Source organism: Corvus hawaiiensis, chromosome 6, assembly GCF_020740725.1.
Source record: "Corvus hawaiiensis isolate bCorHaw1 chromosome 6, bCorHaw1.pri.cur, whole genome shotgun sequence".
NCBI lineage: Eukaryota > Metazoa > Chordata > Aves > Passeriformes > Corvidae > Corvus > Corvus hawaiiensis.
In genome coordinates this window covers 46348866-46370504 of record NC_063218.1, presented here as the reverse complement: position 1 = coordinate 46370504, position 21639 = coordinate 46348866, and the positions used below count along the sequence as shown (strand labels likewise).

The following is a 21639-nucleotide window of genomic DNA, read 5'->3' as shown; positions in this document are numbered from 1 at the left end:
TGAATTTGGACAGTGAAGGAAGGATAGGATAGATTAAACCCAAGGAAAAGTGCATCATCTCAGAAACAGTAACACAGCTTGCTTACAAGATGCTTTCTGATAACAGAGCTGCCAACAATCAACTGAACCCTCTCCCCCTTCTAAAGTGGGCATCACTGTTCCCTAAGCCTAAAGCAACCACAGCAAACTGCCACTGCCATCCTCTCCCCAAGGCTGCTCCACTGGGAGCCAGACTAGGCACAGCTAGAGCTGGAGACATCTGCCTGACTCGCTTTGCGAGGATGAGATCCCAACATGCCGAGTGGGACAAGAACAGAGCAAAGCAGGCAGCATGCACTTTGTTTAAAGAAAATGGAGGTAAGTTTTAGTGCTGGACAACACTAGTTTTGCAGTAAGGATGCAGAAGACACTTTTCCCTGAGGGTGGCAGCATGACTCCATAGATGCCATCAGAAAAAAGGCTCAACTACAACAGAGCTGAAAGGCAAAGCCTTCTGACTCCATAGAAATCCCCGAGTAGACGTGCACACCCCACTCTCTGGTCCACTGCTTCCAAGCAATGCTGATTAACATTCCTCAGTAAAGCTCAGCTACTACTCCTTTGGATTTGCCTAAACCTCCAGTAATGCAAGTGTAACCACTCTCCAGCTTCCTCCAAAGCCCAGGACAGCACAGAGCCATAGGTGGAACCACCACCTGCCTGCAGGCACAAGCAGCAGCAGCTTTAGGGGATGGTTCATAGACTGGGGTGCCCACTTCCCATTCCCTTATGTTCTCCCATGCACAGAGACCCTCACTCACATGATTTGACAATCAGCTTTGTAACCCTTGTCAGGGGTTCATCTCACCCACGTGCTGCAGACAATTCACAACTATAGTGTGTGTTGACAGGTCAGTTACTGACTTTTCCATTTCTCAATATTTAAGTTTGGGGTTTTTTTTACTCCCCTACCCATCTCCATCATCCACTCCATGGAGCTACCAGATCTCAGAGAAGTGAACACTGGAAAAAATTTAGGAGGAAGGGAAAATACGGATTTTGCATCTTGCACACAGTAACATTGCCTTGAAAACTAGTCCTTGTGCCAGGCCTGTCAGTTTATCCTGTGGCAAATACAGTCACCACAGGCGTGCTAGGAACCATGCATTCCTGTTTCAAAACCATTTCCCAAGCTCATGCTCAACCCAGTTTAACCTCTCGCCTCATCAGCAATCTCCCTTCAGAGCCATGTTTTTTGGGGGAAGAGGTAGGAATTAAATTTCCTCATCTCATATTTCCTCCCCACCTTTTCCCATGAGAAGTCATCCCTCAGAGTGCCAGGGCAGCTGCACATTCCAGAAACCCTGATGTTGCAGACAGTTTTGGAATTGTGAGATTTTTGCCTGATGCACACTGACCTCAATTAGCCCCAAAGAGGTGTAAGGGAAGAGCCACTGCTATGGTCCCACCAGCTGTAGGGAAGAAGCCCTGCCTGCAGTTGCTGAGCAAATACCAAACCATTACTGATTCTGTCACTTCTCTGAAGTGATAACATTGGACATCTCCTCCAGGTCATTTCCCTGACCAACATGCTTGCACAAGACAAAACCAGCCAAGCCATGTATTATGCAGGAGCAAAACTGACTTCACTTTTAGGACAGAGGTAGCGATCGAAGCAGATTTGGTGCTGTGCTCTGACAGACAGAGGCACTTTGGTCAGACCACTTACAGTGAATCAGGGCACATATTTTATAGCAGTTCTCCCTCTCACTTTTGACTATTTAGTTTGCAAAACCTCTGCCTTTTAACATGTTCATTAACCTATGCAGCACAAGGGAGATCAAGCTCAACCAGAAGGCCCTTAAAGCACGACTGCAATATCCAGACATTCTGCAGCTCTGCACAGCTTTCTCATGTTTTCATTTCTAACATGCCAATACAGAGGAATGAATTGCTCTTGGACAGCCTTGGACACAATTTAAGAAAGCTCTGGCAGCAGAACATTATTCTCAGATAAAGGACAGAAAGAACTCCATGGAAAAGAGGGCCAGTGTCAGGCACATGGGAGGGGGACTACACTCATGACGTTTATCCTGGGCCCAACTTCTTTCCACATGCGGACAGCTGGAGCCTCAGTGATGGAAAGTGTTGTACCATGCAGCCAGGAGAACCACCGGCTAAGCCAGCCAGTCCTTCCCCAGACTGCCATATATTAAATGTTAAATCCACATGTTAAATCCACTGGTCTTCAGGACATTTGTAGTCAACTGTGGGCAGCAGTGGAAAGAAGGCATATCCACTGCTGGAAGTTGCTTATTTGGGAATTTCTTGCATCTCTTCGGATAAATGCTGCCAGCAGGCAGGCAATAACATTGTCAAAACTTACTCATTAGTATGCAATTTAATGAAGGACCATCTTAGAATCTTACTTACCACTCCACGCAAGGTTGGAGGTATCAGCCCACAGTAGACAGGGATAAAGGTGCTGCAGACACAGGCCTGAGGGAGAAAGAGATCCAGAATATAAGAATCAGATCAAAGCCTACTGAAACAATTACTCTTCTTGGAACACCGTGCTGGCATGTGCTGACGATTATACTCCAGTACTAAGGACATTTGGAGACCAAGGCAAAACAAAACTGCATGCAGTTCCTGCCCAGCCCTCCGCAGTAAGATTCCATTCACCTGGATCAGCTCCTCCTTGGAAGTGAAGTCTGACAGTATCACATTTTCTCCATCAGAGACCCGTGTCAGGGAAATACCCAAACGCCCTGCTGCAACCTCATGCCCATTCTCTGGCACAGTCTTGGACAGGCACATCCGAATGGTCTTCACCAAGTTGAAAGAGGGGTGGAGTGGGCCCAAGAACCTCTTCCGGGCTTCTTTTGACACCCGAATAATGCTGGCACCAGCCTCACCTGCAACAAGAGAAAGACAAATGCACCATGAAATGCTACCAAAACCAGTCTTTTCCTTCACAAAACTAGGCACAGAAAAGCCTCATTCCCAGCTTTCTTCAGAGGTTTCTCCCCAGTGGCTGATATACAACTCAGAGCAAGAGGTTGTTACAGAAGTCATGGAAGTTTGCTGTCTTGGCCCTCACACTTCCATCACAAACAGCTACCCTCCTCTTACTTATGTTTTACAAAGTCAAAGAAGATCACGTGCATTTGACCGAAGGTTCACTGTTTTTTTTAGATCCTGGCCAGTGCAGGGCTGGTGAAAACAGACTAAGAAAGAAAACAAGGCTGATACTTCAACAGCTTTGAGCTTATGGTTAAATCCACTTCAAAACATATTCCACTTAAAGCTTTCTAGTAAGCATCTTTTTTCTGACAGGAAAAAGAATCATCAACCTGTAAGCAAAAGTGCCAGAACAGGAATGCTGGTGCTTTCCAGCTAAGTGATCCCACCTCTGCTGTGAATGTCAGCCACACCTCAAGTGAGCAAGAGGGACTACTGATCCCCAATAGGGAATCAGTGACTTAGTCCCTCCTGCACAGCCTCTGGTGTCCCGTCCCTTACATATCCAATTCCACAGCACTAAACTAGGCCCTGATGGCAAGCAGGACTCCTGAAGGCATGCTTGCTTTACCCTTTCACACAGTGACCCAGCTGGGTTTGAGGAGAGGAGAGGAGAGAGCCCAGCTGCACAAAAGGGAAGGCGTCTGCTAAGCCCATTATCTCAGCCACTAGAAGCTCCATCTGGCAAGCACATCAGAGCTCTCCAGTAGGAAAAAAGGGATGGGAGGAAACAAAAATACAAAACTACAGCATCCAGCATGTTGCCCTTTGCACTCACTGACTGCTGCCTTGACACACATCCAGCCATGGTGCGATACAACAGTTTCTCTAAGTACCAGCTAATCACTGCATTCCAAGGAGTGTCAGGAACATATATGTGAGAAAAATGTGAGGGGAAGTATTAAAGAAACCAGAGAAAAGAAACATGCTTTTACAAGTGAAGAGTCCTCTCCAATCAAACTGAAGGTCAGTTCCTGGAAAAAGATGAAAGACTACCAGTTCAAGCCAACTGGAAGTCCCCTCATTTTGCTCTCCCACTCTGTTTTTCAATTGCAAAAACAAGGCAGCAGAATTAAAGAACTCAAGTGAGACCCAGGTTAATAAATACAATGGAGATAAGAGCAACAACCCTCAATGCTTTGTTGACACATCCCAATCTTTTGCAATACACATATGCCAACAACATGTTTTCCATCAGTGCAGCCTGGGAACGTGATTCTGGGCTTAGGACACCCATCAACACCGGTAGCTCAAGCACACAGAGAACTGGACCCTTGAACATCACCAGAGACTCTGAGGTCAGGATTTTAGGCACTGTGAGGTAGCAACTTAGTAGAAAAGCCAAAGTTCCCCATCTGAAGCAATTTTTAGCCCTGTAATCCCAGTCTTCTGTCCTAGAGCAATGTTTAGCAGTCTAATTCTGATCTTACTTACTCAATTAGCAGTAAGCCATTGAGCCCAGCCTGTTCCAGATAGTAGCCACATGGCTCAACATCCTTCCCAACACAAAATAAGTCAGCCCCACAGAAATACACTTTATAATCACTGCGACATTAGCACTCAAAACGCTCCTTAAGATACCTTCATGTCTGTCAAGGGGAGGAAAGACACACAAAGAAACTGCTATTGAGCAAAAAACTGAAGGAATCCCAGCCCAGCACCTTGGCCATGTGACCCCATAAAGGAAACTCCTCTGCACTGAGTGCATTGCAGGGAATTGTTGGCTTGTTTGAAATCCCCAGGGAGGGTGGGTGTTGAGCATGCAGCTGAGGGGAGACCCCTGTGTGCAAAGGCCATGGTGGGTGGAGTGTGGGTTACCCAACAGATGGTGCTTAGAGAACAATGCTTTCAGGCTTGGCATCTCCGTGTGCAGATAGACTTGACAGCAATACTGAAAACAACTGCAACTAAATGGAGCTTATGACTGTTTGAACAAAAATGTGAGCTGGAAGGGGTTTGGGGTTTTTTTTAAGAAAAACAAGAGAGCAAAGTCCCGACTATGCCAGGAAACAGCATTTGAAGGGAGCCCCAAGTTGTAGCTGCCTGCTCTTTCAAGAGGGCAAAGTAAAATTATTGCTAATTAGCAAGTTCATTCTTTGAATACTTTCTGGGTGTTTTTTGTTTTGGGTTACTTTTATACACATGTATAAAATATACATGCGTGCCCACAGGAGCTTTGAGGCACTTCTGTTTAAAGACATCTGTGATTCCATTGGACTCGCTTGATCACTTGCACCAAAGCTGGATGTGGAATTGCTCTGTGGGAAGACATGGGCACAGGGTGACCTGCAGTACCACCAGCTTTCCAGGAAATAAGGCTAGCTGAGGGTTCAGCTTTATGGTTTATGCCAGGTTTATGCAGCTAGATCCATGATAGATGACAAGTCCTCTTAGAAATATATTTGGGAGGAGAGGAAAAGAAGTGACAGTGTTTTAATCCTGTTACTACCAGAAGTGCTATTCCAGGAAAACCGGCTCAAATTCTGTTTGCAGTCTGTCAGAGGGAGCAGCTGATTTAGAGGCAGTCAAGAGAGACAACCTCCTACAGGGGTCAGCCACCAGCTCTCAATTATTTCTAGGACTAGTCCAGTGCCAACTTTCCATAGGAAAGCTTCTCATGGTTTTTGATGGATCTAGTGATTCAGGACTCAGAGTCATGTGAAAAAGCTGAATTAAATTTATATTTCCTTATTGAGGTACGTGGGGCAGAGGAAATCCCTAATAGTTGGCAGTGTTTGCTGAGAAAACATTTCATTCTTCTCGTACCAACCAATTAATTCAACACCTTTCCCTGTACAGATTTACTAAGCACATATTCCTCAAAAAATTTGCATTAATATATGTGGAATGTTTTATTTTCATTAGAAAGCCCACATCCCCCTTTACCCCCACCCCCATCACTGCCCCACTGGGTGTTGTTATACATAAACCCAAGTACTGCAGGGCTATTGCCCTTATCTGAATTTCAGCTGTGATGACGCAAAGGAGCATCACACCGTTGTGTCCTGGAACACCCCAATGTGACCCTTGCCACAAAAGGGAAGTCACCTGCTCCCCCTCTGCTGATTTGTCACCTGCAGCGGCTACAAGGGGCAAGATAGTGGCACCCATGGGAAAAGCCTGAAGGCAGCTGCTAGCTCACATTTCATTTTTATGCTATATCAATCCAGCTTCACATTAGCTTACTGACATAGGGTTAGACTGTTCCCTTTAACAACAAACTTTTATCTCTATCAGTCATGCTCAACTCCAAAATAACTCAGTAACTAAGTCTGTACTGCTTGGCATTCCCTAAACTCTAACCTGAAAAGCATTCAAGCAGCATGTGCTATTTGAAACTATAAACAAACACTCCAGCAGAGCAGCCTGCTGCTACTCTGCCTCTGGAACAGCGGAGCTGAAGATCCATCACCTAAAACTGATGTTAGCCAGGCAGTTGGGAAGACACTTAACCGCTGCTAAGGGCTCTGGGATGAGACAGAAAGGCTCCTCCAAACCTGTGCAGTGCGTAAGGACAAAGACCATCGCAAAGCTTAAACACTGCGTGACAGGAGGGGTGACAAGTGGGGAAGAAGGGCCTCTTCAGACCCACATCTGCAGCATCAAGGCTTTGGCACCAAGGACACCAGGATTGTCTCCTGTTAAACTACATTAGACCATATTGATATCGATTTGCCAGCCAGTAAAATGACAAATGACCCATGAAGTATTTCAAATGGAAAAAAGCGCCTAAGACACAGACAAAAATAGGAGCAGAGTAAGCTAAATAGGGGAAAGGGCATTCCGGATATTTAACCCAGCAGCTCACCCTTGACACTGTAGCTCCCTCTGGGAGAGCTCCATGCCAGGGACATTCCCACTCCCTGCCTAGTGCAACAGTAAACAGGATACAAACTTAAACTTCTCTAACAGGGATGGAGAGCAGAGGATAGCACAGAGGGCAGGTGGATGTAGCAACAGCATTCTCAGTCCCTACTGGCAGGAGGCACAGAGAGGTCACACCCCAGACTGCAGATGCCACAACTTGCCTGGACTAGTGGGGCAGGCAGGAAGCTCTGCAGAGCCTCACTAAACCTGCTTCTCATTCAACACCAACAAATGGACTCCTTCCTACACATCACCAACACAGAGGCACCACTCCTCCCTCCTCATTCCCATTACCCAGCTAAGGCTCCAGACTGGCCCAACACACCAATAGCTCTGAAAGGAAGCCAACTAGCAGAAGGAAGCACAGGTACTTCTAGTATTCCCCCAGGACCCTGACAGTCCTATATGCCTTGTTAGTTTGGGATCCCACAACCAAACTATTTTGACTGTAAGATTTTCAGGACAGGAGTCTGCCAGCCCTGTGTACTATAACCAGGGACCTCATTCCAGGACTCCTTAAGTTCTGCTCAGCTATCTGTTCCAGAGAGGTTTGTGCGACACTCAGCACGGATGTCCCTTTTAAGAGTCCCCAGCTAAAATTTTCACACTTTGCTTTGAATGCAGCTGGTTGCTAAGAACTGCTGGAATTGTCATTATCCCATTGGTAGAACCCAGTCTGGATGTGAATTTAGTAATAGGATGAGTCAGAAGGAATTTATTAGCATGATCTTCCCCAACATTAATTTATCTCGGTTGTCCATCTCTTGCTATTTCAGCTGTTCCTGTGTCACATACATGGAAAAGCTAAAAGTCAGTCCCTGACAATGAGCAGAGGTTTCAGGAGAGCTGTTCCATGTTCTTCCAGGGCACAAATCCTCAAGCTGCTCCAGTTCAGCATGCACAACTCTTCCTGCACTTGCCTCTTTAGATACTGAGAGTAAGCAGTGCACATACGTTCCCGCCCAGCCTCTCCCAGGAGATGATACAGTCCTAATTATAACACAGTCCTGTCACCAGCACAAAAGAAACCCACAAAGCTGTAAACAAGAGGCACCAAAACAGAAGTTTTCAAATAGACATCTAGAAAATAATTAACAGAGAACTTTATTGGATGTTTCCTCATAGGTAGCTCAGGTCATCAGAAAGCACCTGTTTGTTCACCCCAAGGAGCAGTGCACAGCAATGTGCCAGTGATCCAAAGACAACCCCAACTCTTGTGGGCAATGATCTCAGTTTGTAAAAGATCCCACTGCTTGTGTAGACTCCTGTTCTGCTTTCCACACTCATGCTGAAGCAATCTGGTTTCTACTTATTGTCCCAAGAGAGCAAAAACCAGCCAACATTTCAGCCAAGCTGAACAAAGGCCAACTTGCCCTGAATGGGAACCTGACCCAAGATGTTCTCTGATGGCCCATCAGTGAGGCTGAACAGATGTCAAAGGGGGCCCCAAAGACAAATCCATGCCAGCAGGAAATAAAGAGCGACGTTTTACAATCTGTCCCTTTTAAGACATACTCAGGTGATAGGTGTACTGCACTGCTGGTGACAAGTCTTTAATTTTGGTCTGAAATCCTGGACAGACACCTAAAAGCACTGGGTGTGGAAAGAATATCCCTCACTTGCCAGAAGTTGTAAGATTCCCACTATTTGACACAAATAAAAACCTCCCATTTTTAAACATTTGAGGCTGGGGGATGGCAGCTAGCAGTGAAGTCTTTAAAAGCACCAACTCTTTTCACATCTGTGCACGTCTTCCTGTAAGCCAGTTACATTGAGAAACACCATGTACCAGAACAAGCTGCTCTTCTGGGACTTCCCTAATTTTTGTTGTTTTGATGCACATTTTTTTATTTTATTTAAGGTCTTCACTCAGTCCTTCTCTCCAACTATTTTACCATCAGATAATAAACAGTTCAGCTCACTTGGCTCCAGATAAGAGACACAGGAAGGAAACTTTTATTTTTGGTGATACGTAGGAGGTAAACAGAACTCCCCCCTCACAACCACACCCACTCAGTTTGCAGACAGTCCTACTGCTTGACCAGCTGTTCTCTGTGGCAAGTAACTTTTCTCATCAGGGGCTCTGTGCAGGGATTTGACCTCAGAGTTCAACAAACAAACAATTTTGTAAAGGAGAGTTCTTAGAAAGCGTGGCCACCAGCTGTACATACTGGTGTTTCTCCCCCTTTGCTCAGGAATGAGAGGCACTAACACATACCCTACTGGAGCAACTCCTAGGGATCCCTGTTACACTACAGTGATCAACACCTGTTTCAGCCTTACAGGTGGGGCAGGTGCCAACACCAAGAGAAAGAGACAGCTTTTTAAATAGGGCCAGCTCTTGCAGCCAGAGGCAGATGCTAAAAGAAAGCCCTTCTTTCTGGTTCAGATTCTTTACGCTCAGCATTCCTTAGACGAGACACAAACTGTGTTTAGCCCAAGACACACTCTGCAGCAGGAGGGCTGTGTAAATTCAGATCATTTCCAAGTGCTTCAGAACCAGAAGCCTCTCTCCTAATGTGTCTGTCCCAAGATGTTTGCTTTTCTATTTCAACTGGGGGAAAAAAAAAAAAGCTGTCAGTCATGTTACCTTTTTAAATAAAGCCAAACTAAAAGGAGACATTTTTCCCATTTGAGCCAAAAGATACGGTTACTGTGCTCTAGATACCAGTTAATAGATGAACCAGAACTATTGCCACATGCTAGATATGAGGAACATAAGAGGCTTTTAAGTTGCCAGGGTTTCTATCTCTTGCACAGAGCAGCTTACCAGGGCAGCCCACAGTGACTGCCACATGCCCATCCATCAACTGGTACCTGCAGGGTAGGACCCTCATGCAAGCCCAAGTGCAGATGCACCACTCATAGCTCACCTTAAGGCCCATTGTTCTGCTTTGCACAGAAGCAAACAGGCTTTGGGAGAGCAGGCATAAGAGCTCCCAGGCTTGATGATGTCTCTAGCTAAACCTTTGCACCGGTCTTAACGAAGTGTTGGCACACCAAGGCCTCACCAAAACTGCTGTTCTGCAAGCTGAGACTTGCTTTGTTTCTGTGGTCAGGACGGGAGCGCTTCTTTTCGCAACACAAATCCAAAACCAGCGCAGCTGCTGCTGTGAAACAATCGATAGAAAGGGCAGGAGGCAGCTCAGTGCAGGCAGCCAGCCAGGATTGCTCTGTCACAAGCACAGCAGCAACACTCACTAGTCTAATCTTTCTCTTCTGTAATGCCCTAATACGAGGCTTAATGCTGCATTTCTGCTCATAGCATTAGAGAAATTAAATGACATAATGCATGAAAAGGAAAAGCTGCTCAGGACCCCAGGCAAGCTGAACTGAGAGCCATGTTCCATCTTCATTCATCCATCAATCCCTGTCAATGCTATAGTGCAACTCAAACTGCATGGGATGACAAGAAAAGGGGATTCACAGAGTAGACAAGGCGCAGCTCATATCCTTGCTGCTCACTTTGGACCAGGTAATGCCAAGTTTGAAGCAATTTTTTTAAAAACAAGTACTCATCCAGAGAAAGCTAATGGAGGGGAGAAACAGACCAAAACCCATGTCATAATGATGAGAAATTACCTTTCTTCTCTGGTCTGCACAGGCAGAAGTGGAACCACATCCAAATCTCACTTCCTTCACCTGAGTGAAAACAACTAACACAAAGCCTCCAGTTGCTGTCATTCTGAGAGGGAACTAGTGCAGAAAGATCAAGCCTCACCCACACGCACAATGTTGCACACACAGTTCACGTTCACTTTTCAGAGTAGTTTGCAGGATAGCATCACACACACACCACTAGACAAAACAGAACTGTTTCCACTTCATAGGGGAGGCAGTACTAGAGGAAATATGTTTTAGAAAGAGATCAGGGCAGGAGAGTAGATACCTTTGCCAGGCACCACAGATCCACAAAGACAAAAACTGGAATTAGCAGTCATCATTTCTACTTCCAGTCTGAAGAAACAGCTGCCAATCCAGCAGCCCTTCAGCTTTATCACACACCAGCCACTACCCTCAGCTGGCTCACCAAATCCAAAACAAAGCCCACACACAGCTTTTGGTGGCTGTCAGCCCAAGCCCTGCTGAATGCTTTCCTGTGTGCTTCCAGGTGACAATTGTTCCATATTCAGAGATGAGACCAGAGACATGGCTGGCTCTGTCACACAGCGGCCTGTCTTTCTCCCTGTCCTTTCCACTGTACACTTCTGTGGCTGCTAAAACCCTAACACAGACGAGAGGAACAGCCCTGACACCCTCCACTGGCTCTCAGCCTGCATCATGCCCAGCTCTCAAGTTCACAAGGCTGGCCAGCTGCTCCAATCCATGCCAAGCCCCTCCCTGTACACCCGTGAGCAGGATTCCTGCTGAGCCTGATTTGCCCTCCCATCTCACACAGGCAGGTCAAGTGTCACCTTACACCCCAAACTCTTCCCCACTGGCCCTGACATGAGCAGGGCAGACTCCAGCAAGGAAGTGAGAATCAAAAGCTGTTTCCAAAGCAGTCCTCTGGCAAGCGGTGTTAGCACTTTGATCTAGAAGGATTCTCCTTTTGTTGAAGCAGCTTCAGGCAGATCACAAGGTAAGCTGCATACCTTGGGAACCATGGCAAGAAAATCTAGAAACTGATGCTACCTTTCTTCCAGAGACATCAGCAGTGGCCCCCCAGCCACAACGTGACTGGGATTCTGAAAACAACTATGCGAGCAGGACAAGAACTACTCACAGAGGGTTGCACAGACCCCTGCAGGGGAAAAGCCTCTGCTCAACCCTTCCTGCAGGGCTGAGCACACAAACAAGAACAGCAAGACAGATGTTCAGATAAACATCTGACAGATGAGCTCTTCTGCATGCAGAAATATGGCTAGTAGTTAAATGCCTCCCTTAAAGCATTTTAAAGCAAAGTTAAATGCTTCTCTTAAAGATTATTTTACCAATCCCACTATGTAAGAACACTAGGATAGATAAATCAATATAACTCTCTGTGCTGACATCCCACTCTGAAACAGGACTCCAAGTTTTTCCACGCATGGCATAACTACGGCAGCCTGAATCCACACTCTGTCTCCATAATACACTGGAATGCTTTTTTTTTTGCCAGGCCCAGCACTGAATCAGCAGCATTCAATGCACCCAGCAAGACTGGCCCTTGTAATAAACAGATGTGAAGGGATTCTTGATTCACCCTCAGATGCCACCTCCCCTACTTCAGGATGCTAAACTAGATAATCCACAGGAGTGGCAGCTCAGAGACTGCCAGAACCTCCAATGCTACAATGATATTCAATTCTTTAAATCCTAAGCCTGAAAAAGGCCTCCAAAACCAATATCCATCCAAACAAACTTCAGTGTATGAAGGGGAGGAGAATGGTTCATTCTCAGAAGAAATCCTCCAGGAACAGCACAGCTGAAAGCCTGGGAAACAGTGGCAGAAGACACTTCATGAAGCTTGCAGATTCCAAATGTCTTGTCAGGCAGAAGTCATCATTGGGGATTTGGCCTTTATCTGTACCAGAAAGCACAACCAGTTCAGTTCTGGGTGAGTGCCAGAGGGCAGCACAAAGCCCTGGGTTCTAATAAAGCTACCACACCTGATGTAACACACTGTACTGCAGATCAGTACAACCCCATGGACAGGATCAGGCCTGCCACAAGCAGCTGTTGTATCACTAGTGCCAAACTCTCTCCTCCCTCCCTCTGGCCCTTGTAGCTACAACAATCTCCAGCATCTTTTCTACACTTCCAGGCTCACTAATTGCCTCTCTCCTATGTGCTCCTTGGAAGAGATTTTCTACTGCCCCAGACATTATCACTTCAAGGACACATTCTGTCTTTTCTCAAGGACATGGGACTTATTTACAGCCTTCCACATGGAATCATTTCCTCTACCCCTCCTTTTCACTACCTCTTACTCTACTTGCCTGACAAGGCACACAGTCCAAGGCAAATATATATGCATAGGCACTGCTGACTCTTTCACGTAACTAAAGACACATCCTGACTTTCACCTCAAGTCCCAAGAACACTTAGCAGAAAGGAAGAGTATGAGCATTAGAGCTGGGCAACAGAAGTGTAGAAGTGCAGAGGATTCAATGGAAAACTGGTGGCCACTTTGGAATCCAGCCACAAGTAGGGTTTGTACTGCAAAGAGCAAAGTGAACAGGAGTCACCCACTCACACTGCTCCTTGGAGTAAGATTTCTGAGGTTTTGCAAAGGTCCTGTAATTAGAAGGCCTGCCCGTTCCCATCTCCAGAAAGAAGGAATGCTGACTAATTACCATTTCCAGCCCTTGCATGGTCCTCTTCAAGTACAGTAGAAAGCAAGCACAAGAGGTGGAAATCTTCTCCAGCCAAGTCCAGGAGCATTTCATCTGTGCTTCATGGAGGGCACGCAGAGAAACACTGAGAAACCCAGAGTGAGCAGGGGCCCAACATCTGAGTACAATCCCAAGCTCACTGCACTGGAAAGTGACACAGCCCCCCAACAGACAGGAAACAAGCACCAGCAGCCACTGGACATGCAGGCAGAGCTGCTGTAACCACTGCAGCAGCAGGAGTTTGGAACTGAACGACACAGCAAGAAATTTGAGCAAGGCCTTTTGATTTATCAGGACTAAACTTCCAAACACAATCAGAAAGTGGACATAGGACCCTGAAGAACATAGGACAGCTTCTCCTATTTTATATGGAGGACTTGCAGTTGCCTTGAGGAGTTTGGGGAGCTAAGAGGCAGAAAGAAGTGGAACAGCTCAGACATGCTGCAAGGTCAAGAGACTTGCTGAACCTATGGGTCATAGGAACGACCATGCAAAGACCTCTTGTGATGTTGCCAGTGCCACTGTGCAGCTGCTGCCACGGCTGACAGCAAGGCTGGCACCAAGCTGCCCCAAGCTGCCCAGCACACCTGCTGTCTATGTGGGGTACCAAAAGAATAAACACGTGCCTTGCTAGGACTGTTTTTTCCTAGAAGTGGCTCCTTGGCCTCCTTTGCACTCATCAACAAGATGCCTGCAAGACCACCTTTCCTTACAGGTGCTTCTTTATTAGAGCCAGGCAGACAGCAGGAACAAGTGCCTTCCCTACCAACAAAAGGTATTGCAGGATGCTCTGGCTGCCAGCTTACTCCTCTGGACACCTGATCCCACAGCCCTGTGACTGCTGAGGGCACTGATCCAGGCTCAGCAGCTTCTCCATCAAGCCAGTGAACATTTCCGACTACGTCAGCACAGAACATCTCCCCCCCACTTCTATTTTCCACCACAGAAAAAAGCTTTACCACTTCCAAGGAGCACCAGAAGGTTCCCTATGAACTACATCCATGTATGTACATAAGAGTGTCTCCTTCCTGGGCTGGAGCTACTGAGCTCAACAACTTTTCTCCCCAGGGTGGGCCTCTGCAGGAGGTACAAGTGCCCATCTCCTGTGCAAGGAGGAACCTGACTACTGAGGCACCACAGATACTACAAAATTTTCCTTTGTGTCCCTGTGGAGATCCACAGTTCTCTTCATGCAGCCACAGAAGACAGCATCACATATACTTCCTCTAGGATAAGCATCCTGATTCATGCTTTGGCCAGCATAAACTGGCATTGCTCTGAGGATCCCATAGATTCTAAGCTGGTTTATTTCCCTCTCTCAGTCTGGGATTCGGTGTTAAGATTACACACACACACAGAAAATAAATCTCCATGACCCATTCTTAAGCCTTTGCATGCACATAATCAAACTACAGAAGCACAACATTTAAGATGCTCATATTGCTAATTATCTCAGTTTCAAAAGGTTTGGTTGGTTGGGCTTTTTTTTTTTCTCCTGCTACCCAATGGATAAAGTCTCTACAGTTCAGCAGCACATTTCCTAGTGGTCACATGGTGACAGCTGACAAGCAAACCTGAATGTCAAACAACTTATTTCATCTCAGGTCAAGCCTGAGACAGAGTCCTGGTTAAGACAGTAGTTTAAAATAATTAAATAAATAAATGCTATAAACAACCCAGGAAGAGCTCTCCAAAGAGCATCCCAAACAACACTACTCAACATAGCAGATACGTGGCCTCCTTTCTGTATTTTTAGTACTAAAAGCATCCCCTCAGCTTGCTTTCTCATTTTCTGTCAACCTTGTCATGCCTTAGGAGAACAGCTAACTTCCACAGATGGGGGTTTGATAGCCAGCTTTGCATTTGACAGCAGAACCCACCTCTTCCCCTCAAAATAGAAGCAATTGAGCAGCTCCAATCCACCCTCAGGGCTGTCTAGGACAACATTCACATGCCATGCAGACAATTGAGATGCTGTTGGTTAACTATGAGTCAGAGGGACCTCAGTACCAGCTCAAAGACAGCTTTTCATGGATTACAGCTTCACATCCTATCATTTATTCAGGCTGCTATGCTCCCAAAGCAGGCACAACAAACCCTGTACAGTTCACCAAAGTGAGACGACTCAAGACCTTACCAAAATTATATTCCCTACTCAGTATTAGAGATTATAGAATCCAACAGTAGCTGCATTTTAGCATTCCTTGTGTCTGAAAAAGGACAGTCTCGCCATGTCACATAAGCCAGTTTTTCTCATCCAGGCCAGTGACTTACAGATTTATACAGACAGGTGACCATCCTCAAAGCCCCACGCCTAGAATTTGTGAAAAGCTGCAGGATTTGAGGTATGCACAAGGAGGAGACTGCAAAGCCATCATAAAAACTTTTCACTTGCTTGGCATATAAAGGTGCATTTCCTGGCATGCTGGACTCCAACATCCCCCAAGAGACAGTATAGGCATGACACACGCTATTTCCCAGAAAACCCTTGGGGCTAGAAGCTGTTCATGCCACAACACTGCACTATGCACAATGAAGTAACTTGTAAACATATGAGACTGCCCAATGCACCTTGATAGCCCCACAGATTATTCTAGTGGGAAAATTGCAATGCTTTTTCCCATCAGCAAACAGAAGAACCTCAAAGCTGGAGAGAGAGCACTTCAGATGCAGGACGACATCACTGTTGTAACCTTGAACAATAAATCCAAGATCCCTACAACTTAATGGTAAAGTGCTTAACCAGAGCTAGGCAAGGTCGTATCAGACCGTAAATACTTCCTGATCTCTTATATAAATATAAGGTGCCCTGCCTAAGTAATATACGTGCCCAGTGTTGTTTTCTTTGGTATTCTCAAACATGCCTGTGAAGCTCACAGTGCAGATCACTTAGTTATGGCTTTCAGTTCAGTGTGAGCCCACAGCAAAGCCTTCCTGTCCTACACAAATGATGATAGTTGTGGTCTTAACTCATGGAGAAGGCAGAATGAGTTCACAGGCAAGCTGAACAGATGTAAAGGCCAGAGGGAAAAAGCTGGAAAAGAAACCACTAAGTAGGATCTTATTCTCTGAAGTCAAGGAAGATTTCTGCTCTCTCTGATCAAGGTCTCAAAAGATTGGAATCAAGGAAGAGGTTTTTTTCACTCCTCCCCAGCAAGTATTTGTCTCTGCACAGTAGAGTCTTCTTGAGTTCACAGGCATGAGGACACTATCTACATACAGTCAAATAAGCAAAGCTTCTGCAAAATTCCCCTCTGCCTGTCATTCATCAAGAGACACTATTTAGCATTTCAATTTCATGGACAGGGCAACAGACAGTGCAGAGTAGCAGTTGCCATAAGATCCAAAGCCCATGGGCTACACCCCCTGCTCTCAGCAAACACAGGTACTCGGGACCCTACAAGAGCCTTGTTTTGGGGTGACTTTACGATGTGTATCCCCTATCGCCACTCTATGCCCAGACACGATTCCTGTGCCTTTCTTTGTCTTTAAAACTGGGTGTGAGAGAAAGAAAAAAAGCCAGATGAACTTTTCAGAGCAGTCTGTGCTCCAAAGTCACTATCTTCTCTGCATGCTTCTGCAGCAGCAAGAGTGGAGGCAAGCACCTTCCTGCTTTTCAGCCAGCTCTCAGCTCCTTTTCTCAGGAGAGAGATGGAGAATTAAACTCCTTTGCTTTTCAGCTAGTCTGCAAGATGAGCCAAGAAAGTTTTTTTTTTCCCCTGAGACTTCGGGTTCTTCTTCTCTTCTGGAACTGTTCAGAACTTTCCATCGAGGCCCGGAGGGGGCCCAGGCCGACCTAGCTGCAAAGAGGAGAGAGATTTTAGAGTCCAAAGAAAGGACTCTAAAATCTTACCAGGCTCTCTCCACAGCGAGAAGTCTTATCATCTAGCATTATTCTTTTCCCCATGTGCATGGTGTCTTTTAAATAAATAGGTGTTTTTCCTTTCACTTTCCTCCTAGAAAAATTTTTCTTGAACCTGATGGGGGGAGGGATGGCTGTAAGCTGCCTTCTATCAGAGGATGTTCAAATTTGGACATTCCTCTGAATTTGTCTCAAACCAGGACACGTCTGTACGAGAAAGAACTGCTCTCCTAGTTGAGGCTCAGCTGTACCTCCTACCCTGTCCCCTTTTGCCCCCATGATTTCATTCTAACCTCTGGACCTCTGCCTGGAAGGTGCACTGTCTGAAGGGTTTATGACATGGACAAAGTACGGCAATACCATGGCCCAGCCATGCACCCCATGTGCTTTTACTTTCAGAAGTCAGCTCCGTTGGCTTAGAGCTGCCAAGACACATGTCAGTCACACAGGTGAGTCAGAAGAAAGCTATTCCAGAGAAGTCAAACAGAAGACAGAACTGGAACACCCAAGACCCAAGCCTTGAATAGCTTTAAAGAGCATGGTTTGCCCTCCATCAGGAGGTAGGCAAATGTTTCCTAGAAGGCGGTCCCTAACTCAGTCCTCTTAATAATGCCTCCCACTCTACCTCAGAGGGGGAGGGAAAACCTATTCTGATTCACAGAAAGCCCTCTACCAGGCTAGATGTCTCCATTAGGGCAGTGCCTGACACATCATGGATGGTCTAGACATATAAATAGCAAGAACAAAGCAGACATGATAACAAGATTGCTCAGCACTCAGAACGGCATCTGAGCAAGGCAAAGGTCTTGGGCACTACCATCAGCCTGTCTCACACTTGTGCCAGCCTTCGAGTGGCACAGGGATCACCCAGTTAGGGAACTAACTGGGGAGTCACCTCTTCAACAGAAGCAACAGCAATTAAAGAACTAAATCCCTGGCAGCTACCTGCAAGTGGATCCCTACACAAGAAGGGATTAGGGATTATTATTCCTTGTCCACAGTAAAAGTTGGCACCAGGGCATCACTGTAGCCTTTGAGATCTCAGATTGGGGTCTGAACAGCTGTTAAGAGCTTCCCATCGAGCTCCAGAAGTTACAGTAGCACTTCACTGGGCTTTTCTGTAGACAAAATGCTCAGGAAGGGAAGCTTCAAACCTAGCTACACAGAAAATGCTAACTTTTGTTGCACGAAGGCTACATCTCAAAACTACCTGTCTCCAAAAAAAAAAAAAAGAAAAAGAAAAAAAAAGTGCTGTGGAAAAACACCTATGATCAAAGTGAGAGAACTTCAAGCAGTAAACAGCTCTAGTTGCCCTGGCTCTCGGAGAAGCTCATAATTCTCTGAAATTAAATATATATACCTGATTCTCTCACACCACATTCCCCTTTCAAGCTTAAGAAACTTTTCTGCATGTGTTATTCTCAACATAAAAGCTTCCAAGTACAGACTCTAACACGTGTTTGTTGACTTCCTCCCATATGCAAAACGACAAAAAAGCCAGGAGGCATCACAGCCCATCTCCTTCAGCTGTTGCCCAGGCATAGGGACACACTACACTATGTGCTTGCTTCAGAGATAACTTTTTAAGGTTATTCTATAACTCGAAAACAGAGATAAAATCTAACTGGAGATCTAGCTCTTGCAGACGGCCAGAGAATTCCTCAGTGCCCAAGATCCCAAGAAATAACCCTTTTCCAGAAATAAATATGGAGATTGAAGGATGCGCTACTCAGAGATGCTGCCCAACTCCCATCCGCACACGCAAACTCGATGTCTCCATCTCCAGCCGCTTCACCTCCCGTTCGCGGCCACCAAGGGCCAGTGCCCACACGGCGAGAGGCTCCTCTCCTCACCCAGAGCCCCACCAAACCTACTCCAAGCAAGGTAAACCCACAAACCGAGCCCAGCAAGTCCACATTATATATGTCTGTGTGGATGGGTGTCAGAACCACGAGCCCTGTGCTGACTTCCTACCGTCAGGGGCCTCCTTGACCTCAGCCACCCGTCAGGGACCGGGGCGAGGGGAAAGGCCTTAAAAACAAAGAGCCGCTCGCATTTCGGGAGAAGGAGGGCGCAGCGCTATTTACACACATATACGTATATACACCCACACGCCCTCGCTGTTGCTCTAATTAACAAATTAGCAGTAACGAAGGAGCGCCGGGCTCGGCCCGCGCTTACCGAGGCAGGCGCCGCTGACGAGGGCGGTGGCGGTGAGCGCCCCAGCCGAGGCGCCGTACACCTTCTTGGCGTTGGCGACCAGGAACGGGGCATGTTCCTGCAGGCAGCTGGCCACGCCGATGTGGTAGACCCCCAGGAAGCCGCAGCCGGCGAAGGAGATATTCCAGCTGGAGCCCAGCGGGAACATGGCCTCCGCGCCCCGCTGGAGACGGGGGGTGCACGGGGAAAGCAGCAGCAGCAGCCGCGGCGGAGAGGTGAAGCCGCGGGTCTCTTCTCACACCGCCTCGGGACGGGCGGGACAGCCGGGAAGTGTTGCTGCCGAAGATGGAACTGGAGAACACAGCAATGTTTGCCGCTGGGAGAGCTGTGCCGGCTGCCAAGCTTATATGCGGCGGCCCGGCCCTCGGGCCCGCCCCCGGCATGGCCGCCGCCCCTCGGCAGCCCCGGCGCGGGCGGGATCGCCCGGCCCCTCCTGGCAACCCTTCCTCCGGTGAACCCTTCTCCTGGCCCCCGGCCATGGCGGGCGCTCGCCGTCTGCCGAGCCGGGGCAGCCGTGCCAGCGCCGCCCTGAAGTGGCAGGGGCCGAGCCAGCTTCTCGGAGGATAGGGTTGCGGCTGCTCGCAGCACCCCAAACCTCGCCCTGTCCCGGGGCAGCAGGCTGTCCTTCCCTCACGGAACATCCTGATTCTTGGCATCTGCTCCAAGTCCTAGGGGTTTCCTTTGTTTTTCAGGGAATGGGCACGAAACGTGAGAGAAAAGGAAAAGCTTTCCTCTTTCACAAGAAGCTGAGGAGTCAGAAGGAGGCAAGTCTTGTCACAGTAATAGGGCAAGAACTGGGAAAAGAGCAATCCCCCTGTCCCCCCCTCAACAGCTTTCTCTGCCTCTAAACTCACAGAATCACTGGAAGGGACCCACAAGGATCATCGAGTCCAGCTCTTGGACCTGCACAGCATCATCCCCAAGAGTCACACCATTTGCCCAAGAGTATTGTCCGAATGCTTCTTGAACCCTATTAAGGCTTGTGTTGTGACCACTTCCCTGGGGAACCTGTTCCAGTGCCCAACCACCCTCTGGGTGAAGAACCTTTTTCTAATATCCAACCTAAACCTGCCTTGACACAATTTTGGGCCATTCCTTCGGGTCCTGTCACTGGGCACCGCAGAGAAGAGATCAATGTCTGCCCCTCCTCTTCCCCTCACAAGGAAGTCGTAGACTGTTGTATACTAATCACCAAAACACACAGTTGCTTACTTTTGCTAACCTGTTCTCAACATTTTTTTCTCCACATGCCTCTAAGCTCACCAAAATGCTTAGATTTAGTCAGGGCATCTGTGATTCTCAGTAGTACTTCTGCACAAGCTCGCCACAGAGCAGCGCTGGGTAAGAAGCCAGTGCTAGCAGATCATCAAAATAGATTTCAGAAGCTATAAAGATCCCTTTGCCATAAACAATACAGACTACAGTCATCCAAGTCATTAAGGTAAGTATGAAAGTTTACAGAGATATCAAAAAGATCAGCATAGCAAGAGAAAGAGCTGCTCTACTCAAAGCTAGGAAGCAAGATCAGCAGGAGGGAGGTTTGGCGGATACAAAACAAAAAGCATAAATAGCTTTTTAGTGGAAGCAACATAGGGCAAAAAGCACTTTCTACCAAAGTTTAAAAAAAAACCCTACTTAATTAATCTTGGCATAAAGCTACTGGGATTAGTTTTCTTATAACTGGTCAGAAGTTTCTCACTTGGGATAGTGTTATACCTATCCTTAACAGCTCCCAGACTAAGCAAAGCAAGGCCTTCCTCCCCACAGGAATTTCACCAATTATGCTAGTAGCCCCTCTTCCTGTTCCTTCCACTCCAAACATCCTTTCCAATGATATGAGGGAGGCTTATACCCTCCCCACAGATGGGTCATCCAGGTTGCAAGAACAGCTGTTTAATGCCTCAGTCTGCTGCCTCACAGTCAGGTGACTGAAGCAACTAAATTCAGCAGATAACCCTTGCATAAATCCAATATTTGAGTTCAAGTTAGACATCATACTCCAGCCTCTACAGACAGAGCACTTTTTCATTAAGTGTTCATGCTTTGCTTTCATCAGGCAGGCAGGAGTACAGCTTTATCTTTCTTTCAGGTCCTGACCCCAAGCCTACCACCTCACCTAGCTGCCACGAACTACCCTTTATATGTATTCACTGATCCTGGAGCACATAAAGAATTAACCCTGCTTATCTTAAGTCCTCTCTTTATACCCACCCTTCTCTCCCTTCCTCTCATACCTCTAGCTGCTTTTGTAATTTCTTTCCTCCCTTGTGTTTGATGTGGTTACTTAACCCTTGTCAGCCCTCATCTCCTCCAGCTGGAGAGGTGAGGCCTGGCACACCTGAGCCTTCTCTTACAGGCCCTTAACACCAC

The 21639-nt window shown here is 47.0% G+C and overlaps 1 protein-coding gene across 1 annotated transcript in view; it reads right to left on the bottom strand.

The window, feature by feature from the left end:
• PNPLA2 (patatin like phospholipase domain containing 2) overlaps positions 1-19621 on the bottom strand; it is a 30479-nt gene extending 10858 nt beyond the window's left edge. Inside the window, exons 1-3 of the mRNA XM_048306919.1 lie at positions 19231-19621; positions 2665-2897; positions 2413-2478 (exon numbers count right to left, since the gene is read on the bottom strand). Coding sequence (XP_048162876.1) covers positions 2413-2478; positions 2665-2897; positions 19231-19417 — 486 coding nt within the window. The 5' untranslated portion in view covers positions 19418-19621. The remainder of the gene's footprint in view (positions 1-2412; positions 2479-2664; positions 2898-19230) is intronic.
• Between the last annotated feature and the right edge of the window lie 2018 nt (positions 19622-21639).